The 21935-nt window shown below is 43.7% G+C and overlaps 2 protein-coding genes across 4 annotated transcripts in view; one reads left to right on the top strand and one right to left on the bottom strand.

The window, feature by feature from the left end:
* Nucleotides 1–187: 187 nt before the first annotated feature.
* The window catches only part of afap1l2 (actin filament associated protein 1-like 2), a 35165-nt gene continuing 13417 nt past the window's right edge, over nucleotides 188–21935 (bottom strand). Inside the window, exons 3-19 of one of the 2 annotated variants that reach the window (XM_053413941.1) lie at nucleotides 19050–19115; nucleotides 16823–16914; nucleotides 8578–8689; nucleotides 6816–7027; nucleotides 6015–6194; nucleotides 5842–5928; nucleotides 5651–5735; nucleotides 5452–5556; nucleotides 4352–4563; nucleotides 3286–3431; nucleotides 3076–3187; nucleotides 2572–2793; nucleotides 2171–2462; nucleotides 1629–1802; nucleotides 1348–1535; nucleotides 853–1056; nucleotides 188–749 (exon numbers count right to left, since the gene is read on the bottom strand). In XM_053413941.1, the coding sequence (XP_053269916.1) occupies nucleotides 723–749; nucleotides 853–1056; nucleotides 1348–1535; nucleotides 1629–1802; nucleotides 2171–2462; nucleotides 2572–2793; nucleotides 3076–3187; nucleotides 3286–3431; nucleotides 4352–4563; nucleotides 5452–5556; nucleotides 5651–5735; nucleotides 5842–5928; nucleotides 6015–6194; nucleotides 6816–7027; nucleotides 8578–8689; nucleotides 16823–16914; nucleotides 19050–19115 (2516 nt within the window). In that variant the 3' untranslated portion in view covers nucleotides 188–722. Of the gene's footprint in view, nucleotides 750–852; nucleotides 1057–1347; nucleotides 1536–1628; nucleotides 1803–2170; nucleotides 2463–2571; nucleotides 2836–3075; nucleotides 3188–3285; nucleotides 3432–4351; nucleotides 4564–5451; nucleotides 5557–5650; nucleotides 5736–5841; nucleotides 5929–6014; nucleotides 6195–6815; nucleotides 7028–8577; nucleotides 8690–16822; nucleotides 16915–19049; nucleotides 19116–21935 lie in introns of both variants that reach the window. The other variant, XM_053413940.1, reaches the window with a different exon arrangement.
* LOC128426886 (kelch repeat and BTB domain-containing protein 13) lies at nucleotides 13334–15984 on the top strand. Of its 2 annotated transcripts, XM_053413945.1 has the most exons (2): nucleotides 13334–13377; nucleotides 14581–15984. In XM_053413945.1, exons 1-2 carry the CDS (start codon nucleotides 13334–13336, stop codon nucleotides 15950–15952), a joined length of 1416 nt encoding a protein of 471 aa, XP_053269920.1. In that variant the 3' UTR covers nucleotides 15953–15984. The 2 variants fall into 2 exon arrangements, with proteins under 2 accessions (XP_053269920.1, XP_053269919.1); XM_053413944.1 differs by lacking the exon at nucleotides 13334–13377 and having other exon boundaries at nucleotides 14489–15984.

The raw sequence follows: 21935 nt of genomic DNA, 5'->3' as shown, positions 1-21935 counted from the left end.
AAGTCAAGCGAGTCCATTTCATTAATATCTAACTTTCATCAGTGAGGAAGGAATGTGTTGACTCTAATTATCCTTTAAATGTTTAATGTGTCCTCTGCGAATTTAACCTTCAGTTTGTTTTTCAGCAGAGAAACTCCACTCACTGAGTGTGAGGTTCAAAGGCCAAAGAAAACAAATTCTCAGTCTGTGTTGTCATCAGTACATTTTTATTTGAATAAAAAGTGCATTTCTAGCTAGCAATACAAGCCAAGAGGCCGGATAATGGTGTAAATATATTTACATCTTGGCTATCAGCATACATGAACCAAGCTACAAAAGGGTGTGTACAAAATGGGCATTTTAGTCGAGGGGCGTCTCTTTGTCAACACTTCAGTGGTTTCAAATCTTTGTGTGTTTGCAGCATTGAAATAAATCAATTCATTGTTATCAAGAAAGATTGTTAGACTGGCCAAAACGCTCCTGCATCCAATTCCTCCTCCTTGCAAACAGAGAGAGATAAAAAAACAAACACTTGTGAAGTCGTTAGAGCCAAAGTTATCCAGTGGTATTTGAAGAAAACAGCTGGTGCCTCTCTCTGATTGGCTCTTTTTAGTCTTGGCAGGGAGGGGATGAAGGATCCGGAGACGGGAGGTTGTTGATTTATTTGTCTGGACTTCTAATGCTTAACGTAGGACGAGTCGTGGATTTGATCAGGTCAGAGGAGACCAAAGAATGTTTTCCTCCTAGGTGGTGGATTTCTTCTCCCACTCCTGTAAACACAAATAAGAAAAGGAGTGTAACGAATATTTCATATTACTTCAATAACCTGTTCCCCCTGACTTCCAAACTTTCAAACGAAATCTATAGTCTCACCTTAGCTTTCTGCAGAACTTTGCCTTTCGTGGCCATGATGGAGGCCGGCCTGTTCTTTAGTGCAGAGGCGGAGTTGACCGGTGAGGCCGAGTCGGCACTGAGGTTGTTTGAGTTTTGGGACAACGATGATGTTGATGAAGATGTTAATAATGAAGACGATGATGAAGATGATGTCTGGGTAGCAGGCAGGGTTGATGATTTAACCTGAGGGTAAAAGAACAGAGAGGAGGTTCGGCTATAATCAGTATTTCAAACTTAAAGGTTCTGAAGTTCTGCTTCGTTACCATAGACTGTTTTTAAAGATGGACGACGACACATTACTATATAGAATCCAGCTTTTTAACTTAGCCCACGTCTCATCCACAAACATGGAGGAGGTGGCAGTTTATGACCTACACTGCAACCGGCACTAGAGGGCGATCAAAACGCTGTGGCTTCACTTTTTGTGAGCTGTCATGTCGTCCATCTTTGTAGGAACAGAACCAGTGCACTTACTGTGGGCGTGTCCTGGAGGCTGCTGTCCAGTGTGGTTCCCAGTGTGAACTGCCCTGACTCCACCTTCCTCAGACTTTCCTTCACCTCCATCAGCCGCAGCTCCACCTCCACCCGGCGTTGCTCCGCCTCCCGACACGCCTCCTCCCTCTGCTTCAGACGGGCTTCCAGCGAGGCCTGCTGTTTGGGATCTGAGGAGACAAGAGAGGCCGTCAGTCACGTCGAGGTCGGCGTCACCTTTGTTATCACGTGTGCTACTGGGGGTGAAGTGTGTGTTTGTGCACCTTGGCAGGCGCTGAGCTCCTCTTTGGCCTCCCTCCGCTCCTTCTTCAGGTTTCCCAGACTGCTCCTCACCTCCTCCCTCTCTCTCTCCAGGCGGTCGCGCTCGTCGATGTAGCGCCGCATGTCGGCCTCCGTGCGGTTTTTGCCCAGTTTCACCTCAACTGCACCAGGACTCCCTAGGAATTGAATAATGAAATTTTGATAGATTCACAAATTCTAAATGAAATAAAGACAAAAGATGGAGTGATTTAAAAAAAAAAGCAAATATTTCCTCATGAATATAAATGAAGGTTCAACTTTGAAGCTCTGTCTTTGACTGCAGGGGACACAGTTTTTCACTAGAGGGAGCCGTGGTAGTTTCAGATTAGAGCGAGAGGGAAGCAGTAAATCTGACTGACTGCACAGGTAAATACATTTTATGTCTTTTGGAAAGTGTTGATAAAAATAGTGATTCCTTGAGCGACAGGAGGACACAACTCAATTTTATTCTTTATTCTACCCCCCGGCCTGGAAGACTGCCACTGTCCCTGTGTTGTACTCTCACCCATGGTGTGAGCTTTGGGCCTCAGCGGTTGAGGACTGTGGGGGAACCCAGCCGCGGTGTGACCCGTCGGTCCTTTGTGTCCCCCGGGGGAGCTGAAGACAGGCGGGATCCCCAGGCTCATCCTCTTTGACGTCTCCTGGCTTTGGGACGTGGTCTTGAGGGGCTGAAGCTGGGCGTGCTGCGGCGTGGGAGTCGACGGGCGTGTCGGCTCTGGTTTGCTGGCAGCGGAGGGCAAACTTGTTTCATATAAGTCGGGTGTCGGCTCTGGCTCAGACGGGTCTGTCGAGGTGACCTGAAATCAGCCCACAAAATATCAAATATGAATACAGTAATGTGAGGAATTGTTACGTCTGTTTTCTTATTTTGAAAGTGTTTGGAAATGAGACCGGAGACGACTGTACCTCATTATCTGGACACGATGAGTCTTCTCCGTGTGTACACGTTTCTTTGGTGACCGGGTTTTTACCCCCACAGGATGTATGGAGGAAGGAGCGCACAGGAATAAGGTCCAGGTAAACCTTGTCCGGGTCTGTTCCCTCTGGCTCCTTGTGTGCTGCTTGTTGTTCATCACGTTGCTGAAGGTGGTTGTCCTCGCTGTCTGGCAGGATGCTCTCCTCGGCGTCCTGCGGGTCACGAGAGCAGGAAGTGACCACATGAAGCGATTCCTGGATTTGAAAATGGATTCATGAAGCAACAAAGGAGAGGCTGCATGTTTTCTACAGCAGAAACAACCGGAAGAGAAGATTTCACCGAACAATTTGAGTTTGACCTGAGCAAAATATGCCACATTTTCCAAAACTAGGCAGATTTATAGAAATACCTTTGTTATTGGAAAGTGGTCAAGTTTCATACTTTTACTTTTTTCACCTTTAACTTGATTGAGTTGGTTTTACTCGTGAACGTACCTCTGGGTCTGCTAAAGACGCCACATCGTCGTACAGCTCCTCTGAGTCGAGAGGGACGGCAGGCGGCGTGTCTATGTAGGTGTTCAGCTCTGAATACCTCCTCTGCATCAAGCTGGAGAAACACACACACACAGACTCGGTTAAACACTGTTCCCCACACGTATGGTCAGCAGCATTTCCCATGCAAGTGAACTGAAGTGGGAGCGTTACTATAAGGAAGTCTTGGCAGCATTGACGATGCTGGTGATCCTCTCCGAGTTGACGTAGTCGTACGTCAGGTCCTCTGGGTCCGTCTTGCTGCCTGTTTGCGACAGCAGGAGGCCGAGCCAGTGACCCATGTTGGCTGACGTCTTCGCCTGGGAGGGGCCCGAGAGAGGAGAGGAAAGGAAAAGACAGAGTGAGACATCATGAATTTAAAACCCTGTCATTTTATTTTGTATTACTCTCTATTACTTTGTTATAATAAACAGCTCACCTAATAGAAAAATATCACACGTTATTAAAACATCATGGTTTGACACATATTTCCTGAAATTACAATACTTTAAGTTTTAGGTTTTTTTTGCTAGTTTTAGTAAATTCTGGACCGGAGAAGTTTGAGAGAAGTGAATCAAAAACATAGCAAGAATAAAAATAAAAAACAGAACCATAAATCTTTTAGAAACAGCCCTCAAGACTAAACATTAAATTCCTTTGCCTATGACCGCATATGCACTGCAGCAGGGTGGTACTGAAAGCCTAATGGAAAAGGGTGTAGCACGAGTCCCCCCCCAACTCCCAGTTTAGTAAAGCACCCCCACCCTACACACACACACACAAACACACACACACACACACACACACACACACACACACACACACACACACACACACACACACAGCAGTAAGTGATTTCTAGACGTTGATACTGTATGTTAGTGTTAAAGTTTCCTGCAAGAAGCTGCCCACTTTTTCTCTTTCTGAGAAATCTTGATACAGAAAATAACTTTTATGCAGACATGTTTAACTTTTTTTTGCCACAACACAGTAAAGCTGACATATGCTCTCCTTTGAGAACAGGAAACATTCTTCACATACACCATATATCATTTGGTTGCTTGGTCCTCTATGCTTAACACCAGGGTTAGCGTCATGTATCAGTTTGGTGAGAAACGGTGTCAGACCTATGTCACCAATTTCCAATTCAGCGAAAGAAAAGCATCAAGCATTTCAGACATGATCGGACTCTGACCTCCACACATCAGGAGAAATGTAACACAACAAAAAGTTCATCTACCTCCAGAGTCGCCACCTGTGCGCCGTCTGCGTTGATCCTGAAGGAGTACAGGTGCTCGGGGCTGGGGTCGGGCAGCACGCAGCAGCCCTCCAGCGTCACGGCCGGCTGGCTCACCTTGTGTTTGCCCTTGTCCTGGTAAAACCACAGCTGGCCGTTCTTGATGAGACACCAGCAGGTCCGCCATTGGCTGTTCACCAGCACGTTGAGGTAGCCTGACGGCGGAGGGAGGAGGTGATTTTGTTATGAGGAGCAAGTTGTATGTGTTGTTGTTTTTATTTACCCTAGAATGGGCCCTTAATATTTAAATGCTTTATATTTACATCAGGAGCGGGTCCTCTCTAAGGAGGCCGCCATGTTTTTTACAGTAGCCCAGACTGGACAAACTAAACATCTTTTGAGTTCTTATAACAACTGCCAAAGGTTCTCTTCCATGTTTCGAAGGGAAGGGTCCATATACTGGAACACTTACTTCACATCATATGTGATATGTGTTAATATAAACCATATTGATATTATATATCATTTACACAATAATATTGTCTTTTGCACACTCTGTCTACATATTCTTACACTCATAGTATATTATATTATCTATTGTATAGTCAAATACTTATATTTATACCTCTACTATATATCATATCATATTATATCACTGTCTAACAATAACCTTACGATCATATCATCAGTACTATTACCATCATCTTGCCACTGCACCTTATCTACCTATTTATCTTGTGTTTCTGTTTTTTATTCTTTCTACCTCAATATTTTTCTTTTATTATATTCTATTGTATTGTATTTTATTGTATTCAAATATACCGGCTGCTATGACGATTTAATTTCCCTTCGGGGATGAATAAAGTAATCTGTCTATCTATCTATCTATCTATCTATCTATCTATCTATCTATCTATCTATCTATTCTGCTGCAAAATGCAACTTCACCACTAGATGTCACTAAACTCTACACACTGAGCCTTTAAAACAAATGTGGAGCCGAAACTCTGATGTGGACCGAGATCGATTTTAGTTTGAAAACACCACTTTCAAAAGAAAACGTTGTGGTATGGATGTAGCCTCAGCAGAGTCGTCCTACTCACCTGACGTGTCGACACATTTCTCCGGACTCTCCAATGAGGAAGGTTTTTTCTTGCCGATGTTCATGAGGTTACTGAACTTCCAACCTGCATCTAACTTTTTCTTCACTGTAGAGAAAAGAAGTTGTTTTTTTCTTATACGATTTTTGTTTTCAGATCCCAGAACCCTGTCGTTGAACAAAGTTGTTTGGAAAAAACTCACCATCTTTGTTTTCCGGTGTCTCAGCGTGGCTGTCTGTGCTGCTGCCGCTCTCTGAAGCCACCGAGTGTCTCTCACCCAGCTCCCCCTGTGTGTGTTCACATCTACGTTTTAGTCGTTGAGCGGGCGTGTGATAAAAGTTAAGGACTGCTAATTGGATTGTGGGATTAACTGGAATTTAAGATTAAACGTACCTTAGTGCAGATGAGCCTCGGGGAGTCGGTCACCGAGTGCTGGGGTTCACAGCTCTCTAACGGTTTGGGGCTGATATCCTGAATCACCTGATGAACGTTCAGATGTTTAAACACATAAATAGTGGTGCGTGGTGCGAGTTTTAAGGAGCTGAGACATGTTTGGAACAGCTCACCTTCAGCCACTGCACCGTCTGCTCCTTGCTCTGCAGGCCCAGCACGATGGCCTCCCCTCCTACAGGCGTGATCTTCAGCTTGTGCTCTTTCCTCTTCAGCTGCTTCTCTTTGTAGACGACACTGCAGCCCAGCAGACTCACATCCAGCAGGGGCGTCTGCTCCTTGGAGCTCTTGTAGCACTGAGGAGTAGCAGAGATAACACTGACTTTGATTGTGCAACAGCTAAAGTGATAAGTTAACAAGATGACCACACATATGGGGAGGAAGTTCACCGAAAGAAAGTTACAGCAAGTAACTCCCATGAAACGTTGGTGATAAAAGATCCAATATTTGTTTACCGTTTGATTTGTTGGGTTAATTATTTTCTAATGATAAGTAACAATTCAAAGAGATCATGTGACAGCTGAACATGGACACGTAGTAATAATATTTGTATATTACTGAAACATGTATGGTTGTATAGAGAACTTCGGCGGCACTATTACTTCTGATTTTCACACAGTTCTATACCATAGATCTATAAATATAGATGGAGTTCTCAACTTCCTCCCACTCTCTAGAAATGTATTACATTTTTTATTTTATGTGTATATTTTAATTTAACTTTTTAATTTGATCCATGTCCCACGTGCTAACATGGAGGAGGTGAGGTTTAATACTTCCGGCCACTAGTTGGAAAACCCCAAGATCACTACTGGGCAGACTCTGTCTCCTGATGTCACCATTTTGGCTTCATTGTCGTACAAAGGCAGGGACAATATGACGGTCGTCCATCTTTATTTACAATCTCCGTCTTTTACCTGCAGGCGGTGGTCTTTGATGACACACAGCTGTTTGGCCCACTGGCCGAGCCACTTCTTCCTCCACAGGAAGGCGCAGATCCGAGAGTCCTTCATCAGCTCGATGGACGCCTCTGTTGATGGCCACTGGTGCTGCGCCGACGGGGACTTTCCTCTGATCACTTCCTCTTCATCGTAGGACTCGTATGAGCTGCTTATGACCTCCCCGTCATCTGACAGCGATGCAAGGAGAGAAGAAACGAGGCAGCGTTATGGTCGAGTTCATATTTGCAGTGGAGGGTGAGTTTGATGGAGCACATGAGGTTAATGCCTGATTTCTCAACCTTGATGAATGTCTTCGATGGCAGAGGATTTCCTCACATGTGAGTATAGAGGCAGGATGAATATGTCAAGTTAATGAATGAAGGAAATTGAGATGAAGATGGAGCCAATGATTGATGCTTGTCACAGGCCTTGACTTAAATCTCCTTCTTTACATGCAGGTCATGCTCGACGTGGACGTGTCCGTGCACAAAGGGACTCAGGCCTCAAGCCATGGTAAGACGGAGACATGCACACAAACACACGGGTCCTGTGATAGAGAGCTAGCTACCCCTGGTGATAACAGCATAGACCACACTGTCAGAGCTCTGCACTCGCATCCAGGGCCCTGAGAGGAGGCCAAAACAGTCCAGATCTACACGACAGCAGCAGCAGGAGGAAGAGGAGGAAGAGGAGGAAGAAGATCAAGATTGGAAAAATAGGGTGAAGAACTATAACTCAAAGATTAATAACTATTGAAAAGATAAATGTAGAGAAATCGCAGCACGTGACAGGAAAAGTGTTGCAACCTTTGTGAGGTTGTGTAAAAAAATAGCACACAACCTGTAGAAGTGAAGATGTTTGTGGTTGAATTATATTTAATCAATGTACAGAAGAAATTATAACAACGCCTGAGATGACATGTCTGTTTCATAACCATATTATTAAGCAGATAAAGTCTCTTATTTAGCTCAACGTGTTAAAATAAAACACCCTACACCATAGCCACCAGACAAAGTGGTCGTAGTCTTCGAGCTCAGGTTCATAGTTTTTCTTAGATGGGGTTTGTCTGGCAGTAAGTGAAACCTTTTATAACAACATATATTTCTTGTTCAGGTTAAAGTGACGCAAACAACCTCATGTTTAATGAACCACAAAATCGACCTCTATTTCGAGGATGGAACAGTCTCGTTTGGTGAGTGGATCTCTCACAGTGACATATGAGGAACATGTCTTTGCAGTCAGGGTGCAACAAGAAGGCTGGAATAAAGTCGAAAGGGATTTAGAAAGCGCAAAAGCTCCAACCAAGCCCAAACATGTCCCCTTGTGTTACCACAATCAAATTCACTTGATCCACATTTGTATTTGGATCTGAACCAAGTTACACACACTCAGAAATATCAAATATGTCTGTTTTATTTCATTAAGATCCACGAATTATTCTCTAAGACACTAATTAACTAGCTAAACTATCTTAAAGAAGGTGAAACAATATTCCTGAATCTGCCCCCTGATCCAGATTTGCACCAATATTCAATGAATTCTTTCCTAACCCATATTGCCTGCAAGTTTCGCTATATTCCATCCAGTATTGTTTTTTTGCGTAATCCTGCAAACTAACAGACAGAAACACATAACCTCCTTGGCTTGTAATCAAGTAATGAATCCAACAATCAGCATGAGTCTCTGTGAAACAGGTCCATGGGGAAGAAGAAATGTGACACTGAACCACAGCTCTTACCATTGACAGTTTCCTCGTAGGGCTGCGCCTCCTCATAGTAACTCTCTGAAGTGTCTATAGTGGCCAGAGAGGGAACTGCAGGTAAGGGGAACGGCTCCCGACCCACCACACACTGACAGAGGAGAGAGAGAGAGGGAGAGCAGGTAAATAAAAAGTATGACCAACAACTTGTGTATGTTGAAGCAGAAATCACACCTACACACACACGTGTACATTATTAACATGGGTCGTCCCCCGTCCCCCCCAACCCACCCACCCAGGCTGAAATCATGTCTAATCCAGCTGTCACTTCAGGAGTAAGTAGGGAATTCCTCATGTAACCAATCCTCGTCTGACCCAGTGCACTAGAGAGTTATATGTTTGCCTTCAGGGAAAAGTGTTTCTGTGTGAGCATGGAAAAGAAGGGGGGCATGTATTTATGTACGTGTGTGTGTGTGTGTGTGTGTGTGTGTGTGTGTGTGTGTGTGTGTGTGTGTCTGAGCGAGTGTGTGTGGGCTCAGTGGCTTTCCTGAAATCAATCAGCAGTCTGGCTTCACTTCTGTCTTGCTCCTCGTCTCCTGTGTGGTAAAGACCGTCTGTCTGTCCCCTCCCATACGAGTGGAAACCACCAGACATTTAGAAACTCCTCATTACTTTTGCTCTACATTCAACTCGAAGTCAGTAAATCAGCGACAAGCGATAATTGAAAAAAAGAACTCGCTGGAGTCTGTTGAATTGGCAGTTTCTTTTTCTGACTGATAAAATGAAGAATTTCTTTGAATACACCACAGCTTTAAACTGGTAAATTCTTTAATGTTCATAATCTGACTGATAGTGGCAGAATCAGATCCAGTACGTTGAAGGGTAATGCTTCAACTGTAGATCAGTTAAAAAGACGTAGAAGTCAATAAAAAACAGTGTTTATCTCAGATATTCAGTGAGGAATGTTTTAAAATAAGTTCTAAACAGAGTTTGGTGTATTTGTTAAAGTTAAAGTTGTATACGTTGCAAACGGAAATGGACGTAGCCTTCTGTTCCCATTCAGCATGGATGGGGGGGCAGTGATGCCACTAGTTGAAACGAGATGACATATCGGACACGAGATTTCTTGTTATTTCTTTTCGAGGAGAGACTTCAAGACCAGCTTTTGTTTGTCGTTATCACAAACTTGCGACTGTTCACTGCCCTCTCATTGTTTGAACATTGCGTGTCTCTAATGGTAAAAGATGCATGAATGAGCCTTTAACCACTAGGACAGAGTGCAACAGAATTAATCATGACATGTGGCTGCAGAGGGCGCTGTTGCTCAGTTACATAGTGTTGCTTTAATACGCATCAGATTTAAATGTGGAGAGTGTTAAGATTGAAGAGTCAACAACGGTCCCTTTTAAGGTTTGGGTTTAATTTCCGTGCAACTGGCTTTACTGATCAGTATCGTCCCATATTGACACATCTGGTAACTGCAGAGAGTCAACAACATTTTTACAGGGAAATGTGAAATCCTGCAGATTACTCAGTGTGTTTCTGGTTCTCAATTCATCAACAAGTTTCCCTGGAAGATGCATTTGTGACACAGACACTGTGTTGAAATAAAAACTTCCCACTAGAAGGAATTTTTCCCGAGAAAAACAAAAGTTGTCTCAGCCTGTGACCACACATCTCAAGTCATCACACACACAGTATCTGGCAGCAAGCAGAGGAGGAAGCAGGTTTCTGTCTCGGTTCATAAATGAGATAACGTACCAGTTCTTCACTGTACAAGGGAAAGTGTTTATCTTTTACGGAGTGAAACGTAATGAAGCAAAGAGATGGATGATAGGGAGGATTCCTCCGAGGCCAGGGAAAGACGTTAAGAAAATGACACATGACAGGAAGGTTGAAGAATGTCAGATATAATCTGTTAATGTGGAACACGAGTAAAACAATTGAGCATTTGAATCTACTTAATTCAGATAAATGGTAAACAGGTTTCCAGTTCTTAACTATCACTCAAAGGCCTTTACAGCACAAGTCACATTCAGCTTCTATTTTCAGCCCTTCTTCTATCACAGATTCACACATCCAGGAGCAGACTGAAGGAGCTGGGGATCAAACTACCGACCCTCTGGTTAGTGGACGACCCTCTCTACCTCCTGAGCCACAGCCGCCAACTCCTACAACAATCAACAATGGAAGATAGATACAGTACCTCTGACAGCGAACAAATGTAAAAAGAAAAAGAAAAATGTGAAAAAACAAGAATTAAAGCCCATTTTAACTTTATTCATTGACGTTGGAGAAGTCTGACATTGTCGGATATAGTTTTTTTCTCCTCCAGCGAACTCTGTGAAACCTTCTGAGTTGAATGACATAAAGTGATTTCTTAACAATGTCTAATGTTCACCTCCCACCTCTGATCTGAACACGCTGTCTGTATTCCTTCATTTTTACTCTTATTTCCCTGAAGGCTGTCGCATTCTCAGCGAGATCAGAGAAACATAGAAAAAATACAACCCTCAAGCGCTGGAGACTCATATATCATGCAAACCTAGCCTTTATTTGGGGGGGTGGGGGGGGGGGGGGGGCTGCTCAGCTTCTCTTCAGCGTGGGGACGTTTGCCACAGAGAAGCTGCTCCCTTCCTGCAAGATGACTCTGCATCACCTTTGGGAGTTCTATCGTGTCTGGTGTGTAGCAATGCTTAGTCTCTACACATGAAAAAACGAATAACGCTAAAGAGAAAGCTCATATATTATAAATTGTGTTTGGTGGCTACCAGCCTGTAACCAACAACAAAATACCGTCTGACAAACAAATCATTTTTGTCTGTTTGTGTAAAAATCCCAAAGTCATGATTTCGTTGACAGCTGTTTCACTCCCAGCAAACAGGGAATCCCCAGCAATGGGAGCTCTTTTCCCACCATATCGCTTCAGCACAGCAAACACATTTCCAGTAACGCGTAGCAGATGCAGTGAGCTGTCATAATAACAGGCGTCACGTCATGCGACAAAGATTTGTTTGTGTGAGATTAGCCCGGGTGCCAGAAAGTGACGGAGAAGGTTCCACGGAGAAATGTGTGGGACGGAGTTTGTTATCAATGCGGTAACATCAGTTACACATTATGGATCTGTTCAAGACTTTACAGAACGCAAGCATCAGCAAAAACAAACATCAGACCGTAACATGGGTTTTGACTCAAAATGATGCTGCGACGAGATAGATAGATAGATAGATAGATAGATAGATAGATAGATAGATAGATAGATAGTTAGATAGATAGATAGATAGATAGATAGATAGATAGATAGATAGATAGATAGTTAGATAGATAGATAGATAGATAGATAGATAGATAGATAGATAGATAGATAGATAGATAGATAGATAGATAGATAGATAGATAGATAGTTAGATAGATAGATAGATAGATAGATAGATAGATAGATAGATAGATAGATAGATAGATAGATAGGTAGGTAGGTAGATAGGTAGGTAGATCGATAAAGAGATATATACTTTATTTATCCCGAGGGAAATTCAGGTTTATCTGTAAAAATGTCCTTGATTGTTTTTTTGGGTTCCTCAAATTTATCTTCAGTAAACGAGTGTAATTATCTTGGGGTCTTATCCACCAGTGAGGGTCAGATGAAGCGTGAGATGGACAAGAGGCTCAACTTGCGATTTACCTGTTGACCTATGTTCCAACCCTCAACTATGGTCATGTGTGCTAGGTAGTTGCTGAAAGAACCAGATCTTGACAACAAGCAGATGAAATAAGCTTTCTACATTTGGGGTCCAGGCAAAGCCTTAGAGATAATTTGAGGAGTTCAGACATCTGAGGGGACGGGCCTTCCTTTGGAGGTTTACTGGACTTGCCAAACTGGTTTGAGACCCACATGGGTAGACCCAGGACTATCTGGTTCCTGGAATACCTCTGGATCCCCTAGGAAGAGCTGGAAGAGAGGGATGTCTGGAATACCTTACTTATAGCCGGCTGCCTCTGCGACCCCGTCTCGGAATGGCAGAAGCAGAAGTTTAGCTTTTCAACATCCTACAAAAGATGATATATACACCAGTGAGACCCATAAATACAGCAAATTCCAAGTTAGAGGTACTGGTAAAGTGCTCTTTCAAAGGCAGACCTGTTTGAATGTCATTCTCTTTTTCACTGGTGGCCTGTTCCCCTGTGTCACTGTTTGAGTATCTGTTCTCTTTTCAACAACAATCCCACAAAGTGGTCCAGTTTGCAGGTGACCAAAAAAACCATATCACATAATCACATGACGATACAAACAGTGTAAATTGCTCCTCGATGAAAAACACAGCGGTCTGGGCATCTGTTATTAATTAAAACAAAGAGCCAGGCATTCCAGAGCAGCAGCAGCCCCCCCCCCCCCCCCCCACTCTTATCTCTATCACCTTTGGTTTTCTCCTCTTTTACTGATCTCTAAAGAAGCTGCCTGTTGTTTGGGATGAGGCTGACGAGAAGGTCTTCCACAGACCAGCTGCCAGGTGTTTGTCTGCAAGCCGATTTTTTTCACTCTCGCAGAAGATCTTGCTCCAACTCTGTAGAAAAGTCAACCCAGCCCCTAAACCTTTCACTTCACACACACACACCCACCCTCACCGCAGAAACGTCGGGCAGAAGGAATGGATCGTGGCGTCGGAGCATTAAAAACAAAGCGAGGAGGAGGTGGTGGTGGTGGTGGTGGGGGGGGGGGGGGGGGGGGGTGTAGGGGTGCGGTGCTTTGAGCAGAGAGTGGGAAAAAGAGCCCAAAAAAACGAACAGTAAGAGGAACATGGAAAATCCCTGGTTCCCATGCCAAGAATCCGGAGCAGCGAATACACACACACACACACACACAGGGAGAGAGAGGGAGAGAGAGAAGGGGGGGGAGAGGGAGTCTTGTCTCCATGACTTCAGAAGACGTTACTTTGACTTACACTCATTTCCTGGAGACATAATCTGACCCTAACCATAACTACCACTTGCATAAGCCTAACCCTAGAACACGTCCTCACCTCAGAGTTTAATGATTTATGTTATAGGGACCTGCTCGTCCCCATAGGGAACATAAATGACCACAATCTGACTGTGTAAACAGATTTAGGTCCCCGCAACATGAGTAATGACCACACACACACATACACACACACACACACACACACACACACACACACACACACACACACACACACACACACACCCACACACGCACACAGAGGAGAAGGTAGTGATAAAAAAATAATCAGCTCTGGAAAACCAGATTCAGGAGAACTCTCTGCACCATTTGGAACTGGTCAGAGTTTGTAAAACAAAAAATGGCATGAATGGAAGTTTGGGGGGAAAAAGACAGTAAATGTCAGCTGTACGGTGGGAGGCAGGGAAACGGAAAATAAAACAATTCACATGACACACATTTTTTGTACATACTGTATTTATTTTCCCATTATTTTTACTTTCTTGGGAACTTGACCTTCTCTAAACTCGTCATAATTTTGTTCCCAGATCTTGTTCTTTCCACTATTTGTAGGTATGAATGTTTACAAATTAGATGTTTGACTATAAATACAGACGACCTTCATGTATAAAACTAAAATAGTACTGTAAATCACAACTGGATTTAAAGGGATAATCCTGGCAAGTAATCATGAATAATTCAGCCAATCGTATTGTGGCTACGATAATCACCAGTTGCCGGAAGCCACATTACCACGCGCTGTGCATGTCAACAGTATTCCTTTCCCTGCCTGACGCTTGCAAGTGGCACAGCTGCTATCTATAGCACAGCTCTATTTTCAGACCATGCAGACAGGACGCAATGGAACTCACACCAATCTTTATTTGTCGTCCGGTTCTGGGGGGGAAATGGCCAATTTTCACCGGAGTCACATGCTGTATTGTCACTTGAGAGATACTAGTCGGAGGAATAAGGGAGGCGGGTGAAGAGATCATGGAATTGCTTGAAGGCCCGAGAGTCAACGGGGATATTAGTGGTGAGAATGCAACCCTCGGCCTGGTGGACGGGGAGCACCGAGCAGGCTGGGTGCGGGTGAGGGTGGAGCAGAGCTGGTTCACTGTGGAACGTGGCTTGCTGGAGAGGTGCAGCGACTACTTCCGCGTCCTGTTTCAATCCGGGATGAGAGAAAGTCACCAGGAGGAACTCCACCTGAAGGGAGGAGTGCACGCGAGGGGTTTCCTCATTGCCCTTTCTGTCTGCAGGGGGGAGACTCCCACCCTCAGTGAGCCGGACGAGCTCACAGAAGTGGTGGAGTGCGCTGCGTTCCTGCAGGTTGGCTGCCTGGTCCAACATCTTTGTGACATCATCGACTCGGACAACTGCCTCTTGCTTTACTACCTCGCCTCCGTCTTCGGGGTGCATGAACTGCTGCATAGTGCAGCTCTCTTCCTGTGTGATGCCTTTGACGATTTAAAGGAAGTTGCAGAGAGGACAGTTCCTGAAGAGCTTCTTCACTATTCTCGGTCTTTGTCTCCTTCTGTTTATGTGGCTATAGGCACCCACTCTCCTTCCATGGAGCTCCTGCACGACTCCTTCAGAGTTGTTTGCTATCTTGATGAAAAAGAGGGCGAGTGGAAGCATTTAACTAACCTCCCAACTCTCTGTAGCACCTCCATGGCCGGTGTGGCGGTGCTTGACAATCGCTTGTACATCGTAGGGGGAGTTTACGGTTACGGTAAGGACACAGTAAATGGCAGCTTTTGCTACAACCCGGACTCCGGGGTGTGGATTGCTCTCCCTGGACCCCAGCAACCCAGATATGACTTCACCCTTCTGGGACACGAAGGACGACTGTATGCCATCGGCGGCGAGTTCCAAAAACGGACCATTTCCACAGCAGAGAGTTACGACGCTGAGACGGGAGAGTGGGCGTTTATACATCCTGCACCAAGACCTGTAGCCTCTGCCGCCTGTGCTGTTGCAAGACGGAGGATATTTGTTTGCTTCTGGAAACCACCAGACACCACAGACATCTACGAATATGTTCCACTGAAAGATGAATGGAAACTTGCAACCACAATGATCAGGCCTCAGAGCTATGGCCACTGTATGGTAGCCCACAGGGACAATTTGTACGTGATGCGCAATGGGCCTAGTGACGACTTCCTGCGCTGCCTCATGGACTGCTACAATGTGACGACAGGCCAGTGGACAGCCCTGACCGGACAGTACATCAACAGCAAGGGGGCGCTGTTCACGGCAATGATAAGGGGGGACTCTGTGTTCACAGTCAAACACATGCTCACTCTTGAATACACCATCGCTGGAGATGGATGGAAGCCCCGCAGGCAGATGAAGGGCTTTCCAAAGAGCGGTTCACTGTGGACGTGTTTACTCAGGCTTCCCAAGACGGGACCAGTTACACCACAGCTGGATCCAGACGGGAAGGAGGAATAAAATGTCTTTGCCAGACACGTCTGAGGGGTTTGTGGCAGCTACACCACAACTGTGAAATTACAGCACAACTGAGAAGCTACGCAATGTTTTTCAGGGGTTACTAAAATACTTGACGATTGTGGAGACTGCAAAGTGACACAAACATTCTTCACTTCAGTGCATTTCACTTTCACGCGCACATGCACTCACACACACACTCACACACACACACATGTCAACGTGCTGACACTAAAGCGTTTGTTCTGATTAGCAACAGCTGCTACTGTAGTTTATATTGGGGGAGGCCGCTGTGCATGTGTGTGAGCAGAGTTCAAAGGGACTGACGGGATGTTCTAAACCTCTTATTCCCCGTGTTTTTCCTGAAGTCACACTGGGCCAATTCAGGAGCCACCGGCCGACCACTCAACATAAAACACAGATCTCTCACACTCTCGTCCAGGTCTGTTGCCCCGTGAGTGATTAAATACCTGTTTCTGTGGGAGGATACATTTCAAGTAGCCTCAAGCTTGCGACCGAGTGTACGTGGGAAATGATTTTTGTCTTGTATGGCCACGGACTCAAGTACATTAAAAAACCAGTGGAAGTCTCTGGCAACATGTGATATCAATCCAGAGTCCTTTATTTTGAATACTTCAGGTGCTTAGTGATGTGAATGTTCTCTTTGTAACAAAAAACCCAAATACTGCCAATTACATTTAGAGTTGGAATTTGTCTTTGGGCTCATTTGAGTTCAACAGTCCAACTGGGGTGGATTATACTGTTACAGTTCCCACCGCAGAGGCAGAGGCTCAAAACGCTACATGTGTACATTAAACCAAGTCATTTCACACGTTAATCCACTCGGGTGGAATCAGATTAGTAATGACTTACTGATCTGGGGGGTGGAAGGTCAGGGAGGCTCTTCTGTGGGACGGGAACACATTTTGCTGCTTTTCCATTGAGCAAGATGTCTGGTCTGTTATCTAGATCATAAAGAAACATCGGTTTTGGAGTCAGTGAGAGAATTCAGAACTGTTCCATCGTATTACCTGAACATTTTTTCGATTAATTCAAGATATTGGTTATGGTGCGAGTTTGAATTGAGTCCGTTTTTTTAAACCAGCTCTATTTTTAAATGTCCCGATGTGTCCTACACATGTCAATGGTTCCTAGTATCCAAAACACTGGCTGTGAGCACAAGACCCTTCATTGTTACAGTGACCACATAACCCAAGTCAAGCATTTGTATGGTAGCAACAACCCTATTATACAATACACACACACCACAGTACTGGGGAAAAGACACATCAAGAACATTAAAGGAGACTTTGGATAAATAATGAAAGAATTATGGTTTTCAGTGGATGTATCCTCAAAGCAAACATATTCACAGCAGTAGTTTCTAATATTTTCGGCATTTGACTCAGTGAGATATGTTGATATTGATTTTATATGTATTATAAAGACTGAGAATGAAGCAACAAAGCTATTTTGTGAACATGTTGGTATGAGATGTAAGTCATTGAACTTCAGAGGAACTGATAAGCATATTTTGTAACTTGTGGACACATCAGCTTAGTTCTGTGACCCTGCTTCAAGTTTGTCTTGCTTGTGGTGTCGCTTAATATTTAGTGCACAGTGAGGAGAGTGGTATCAAGGTTCATATCTTGGCAGGAAGGTCAATTATTCCCCATAGGCTGTATACAAAGATGGACTTCCTCTCGCTTTTCAGAAATGAAACCCAAACATCCTGAATAAGAACTCTGCCGTCAGGTAGCGGCAACATAATATGATCGAGGAATGGAGCTGTGATAAAAAAAATTTGGGGGGAAATGTATTTTACATTTATTTAAACTTTTTAGCTTTGCCCATGTCCAATCCTCTAACATGGAGGGGGTAGGAGTTTATGATCTTTAGTACAATCAGCTATCAGGGGGCAAGGAGAAGGTGCTCTGGCTTCACTTTCATGGAGCTGTCATGTTGGTTTATCTTGATCTACCTCTTGGGGGTGCTTCAACACCCAGGTGGAGATTTACAATTGTCACTTAAATTTATTCTCACTATATTAGACTTTGTCTAAAACATGAACTTAGCAGGAGATCATCCTTGAGCTTTCAACAGTGAAAACAGGAAGCACAGGAGGTCACCTCCAGTTTTGAACCTTTACTGTGGGTCAAAGTTCTTCTGTACAATCATGACGGTGGAAAAAACAAGTCAAACTGAATTACAGCAAAAACTTGTATGTGTAACAATATCTACAATAATTGTATTTTTAATTGATAGTTAAAAGTGTCTTAAATGCCATGTTCTCTTGCAAGGGAACCGAGAGAGACATTTCTTGTTGTCCACCACACGATTGCTGAAACCTCAAACCTCGCACCTGAGCCTCCACTTTCCGTCAGACCATGAGAAATAAAAACCTGTGGCTTGGTTAGCGTCGCCGCTGAAAATATGTGAGTCAAGTCGAGCACTCATTCAAACCACATTCTTCTTCACTGTCCAAACAAAACGGGTCCGTCTCAGATGGTGCGCACAGTTATGAAGAAACAGGCAGGAAATGGTGAGCGAGAGGAGGGTCGGGGGCCGGGGGGGGGGGGGGGGGGGGGGGGGGCTGCTTGTTGTTGCAGCTTCTTCTCATGTCTGCTATTCACTTAGATCATGTCGAATTGAGTATGAGACGCAATAACGGGTTGGACCACCTTGGATAACTTTAAAATTCCAGTTTGAGTCTTTTCTTGTTTTTTTTTACGGGTTTTATTCCGAGTTGTCTTTCCACATTAAACGTCTTTAATAATAAAGTCCAAAGCTAAATAAATCTGAAATAAAAAATTATACAAATTTTACATTACAGTATTAATTCTCTAGCTAAATTGATGTAAGCGTATCAAATTACTTCAAAAATATACTTAGTTTGAGTGTAAACAAATCACTCCCCTTGATTATTTTTTGGAGTGTGTTGAATTCTGCTTGCAAGCACAGCAATGACTGAAGAAGCCACTGCTATGACTACTGCTAAGATAATGCTTTAATACGCCCGGCCTGTGTTTTCAATAAGAAGTATAAACTGTTTTTCTTTGTAGATCTCACACTTCAGAGAGGAACCTTTTGAAACTCACACCTTTGTCGTCTTTGTCCCTGCCACCAACAGTCACTTTGTTCATGTAGATGTACTCCTCGTCAGCACCTGAGTGGGGAAAGGAAATGTGGTTAACAGCTGACCTTACTTTACAGTTTTTACCACAAATACTGACATCCGGGTGAACTCAGGAAACAAGAAATAGCCTCTTAAATGTCACCAAATAAATAGTAGACTAATATGTACAGTATATAACAATATACCGTATATAGTTGTTTAAATGGCTGCGCTGCTTTGGCCGTTGCACAATTCTCTGGTCGAAGAATCATTAAAGCTGAGGAACAGAAGAGAACTGCTGTCTCTGTGGAAAGCCTGGACAGGTGAGGACCCAGCTGTTGAAACATCAGGGTTTTCCCCGACTCATTAAAGTATCCTTGACTCCCAGAACCCTCTGGATTGTAGGATGGTCAGCAAGCGCACTGTTGCTGGGACTCGAGTTACAATAGGTCTCCTTAAAATAATGACATACTGAGGTGGTCCTAAATAGCATTGGGACAGACCCCCCCCCCCCCCAATACTCAACACAGAGAACCAACTACAGTCCCAAGTAGAACAGGGGTATTTTGGGTAATTTGCTTCCAAAATAATCTACTTTAAGCACCGATGGAGAAATCTGCCTCCACCTTAGTGCCAAACAAACTTTCGTCATGTTTGTCAAAAGAGCAGGATTAAAGGAGAGCTTCACCCAAACAAGTGGCCCATTGTGCAGACAGATGGGCCCATTATTGACACCCACTCTCACCGTGGCGGGCATTCATCAGGCATTAGTCAGAAAACACAGATAGGGCACTGTACAACGTCCATGTTTGAAGATTTTAGAATATCGTACGATGAAACAGTGGAGCTCCTGAACCTGATCCACGTATAGACGTCCAAAGAGTTTACGCTTTTACCAAAGAGCTACAAACAAGAACCAGGATTGGTCCAAAGGCAACACATTCTATTTATCCAATCAAATTTTCAGTTTTATAGTCGTAAAAATCAGAGATAAGTATTATTATTATTACATATTTATAGTTGGTGTTTCCTGTGATTGCAATAGAAGCCCAGTGAGTAGGAAATGAAGTGCTTTACATGGTCAGAGGAGTCGTGTCTAATGTAAATATTTACAGGTCAGTGTTAACAATCGTATCACTCAGCAAATAAGTGGAGATGATAAAACCCCGTGTGATGCATACGTGCTGAAGTCAGCTCAGTGAGAAATGTGCTGTGTTTGGTTTAATGTCGGGTCCTAAAATGGTGGAATGATTATAAGCTGGCAAAGGCATAGTGGCCTTAACAGTTTGAATGATTTCCTCTTCTCAAGGAGTGAACCCGGCACTTTTAGCCAAGCAGAATCCAGCCGGTCACTGAAACCTGTTCTGGAGCTGGAGCAATGTTTTTTGAGGAAGGGTTGTTTCACCGACTCAAATATTTTAGCTGACAAAGTTTGTGTCCTGAGAGGAAATCAAACAAAACCCTAACCTTGGGTGATACTCTAGAGAAGGCCTTCCCTTTGAAATAAATATCGTGTGGTGAAATCAAACAACAGCAGAGTGAAACAATGTTTTGCCTGTACAGTGAAACCAGATTTTAGGGGGGGGGGGGGAGACAGAGATGAAATGCTATTTATAAAGTGCTTCTCAAAGGAAGTGAGCATCCCCCAGAGGATAAATGCAGCTTCGGAAAAATGATACAGCTTGGAGCCAGAGAGGAGGAAGTATGCAGAGACAGGTCCAGGAGCTGAACATGGAAAAGCATGACTGCTTTTGTGTGTTTAAGTGTGACTGGTGGAGAAAGAAGAAGCTAAACGTTGTCTCTCACACTCAAATATCCTGTAGGCTGCTGTTATGACACTGCTAAAGATCTCGGGTCAGGTCTTTTCTGTACGATTACACCAAGTTAGGGTTTCTGAGGGAGCAACAGTGACTACGTTTACATTTACACCAATTATACGACCATTGACCTTTTTCAGAATAAAGCATTATTTGGATTACTATGTGTTTAGTACTGTGTAATGTGTTTTACTCGCTATGTCTTAATTAGCTTATTGCTTATTCCAAGTGCGACTTTGCAGTGTCTTATTCTGACTGTTGTCTTAATTGAGTTATTATAAGAATATTTATGTCCATGTAAACGTCTGTGTCACTCATTGTCGCCATTCATTGTAAATCCAGTAGCGGATGATCACCAGTGTCCGACTGGTTCCCTGTTTAACTCACTGACTCCCAGGCTCCATAAATCCCATCAGCTCACCGGCAGTTGGCCCATTTTCATGTTGACCATTAGAGCCAGTGAGTTAGAAAAATAAACGTGTCATTAGCTGTTTGACAGGATACGCTAACAATCCATGCATCACTCGATGATGGAGCAGGAGGCACTCGGTTGGATCTAACCCAGCTTGTAAACACAAACCTAGAACCACAATCATTCACAGAATAAAAAAATTTAATCTCACAAGGGAGGTAGAGATGTTTAAGTCATTCACCGCAAAGTGGTATTAAGCAACCGAAATGGGATAAAAGCCCCCAAATGTATTAGTGAATACAAGTTTGAGAATATATCATTATTACATGGTGGTTTCTGGGAGTTTTAAAATAATACCAGAGCGGGTTGTTTAATAGCTTCTCTCAGAAATTGCATTATAACTGCCAAGGATGTGAGTTCATTGAATTGTGTGGGACGCAGGGCATCGCCACATGTTACATGAGGCGCTGAGAGGTAGAGCTTTTGAATGGTTTACCATTTTTTGGCCTTAAACCTCAACCTATGTAACTGTCATGTAATCTCACTGCAATAGAGGAAGCAAGAAAACGTAACCAGACATGGGAAGAATGTACAAAGGTGAGACCGGCATTCAAATGCTTTTGTTGTGAGGCACACAGTGTT

Source organism: Pleuronectes platessa, chromosome 21 (assembly GCF_947347685.1).
Source record: "Pleuronectes platessa chromosome 21, fPlePla1.1, whole genome shotgun sequence".
In the NCBI taxonomy this organism is placed as follows: Eukaryota; Metazoa; Chordata; class Actinopteri; order Pleuronectiformes; family Pleuronectidae; genus Pleuronectes; species Pleuronectes platessa.
This window is presented reverse-complemented; position numbering and strand designations above follow the sequence as displayed.

Bases quoted from the DNA above. Each gene is read 5' to 3' on its own strand.
- LOC128426886 (XM_053413944.1), top strand. From the start codon at position 14,489: ATGGAATTGCTTGAAGGCCCGAGAGTCAACGGGGATATTAGTGGTGAG.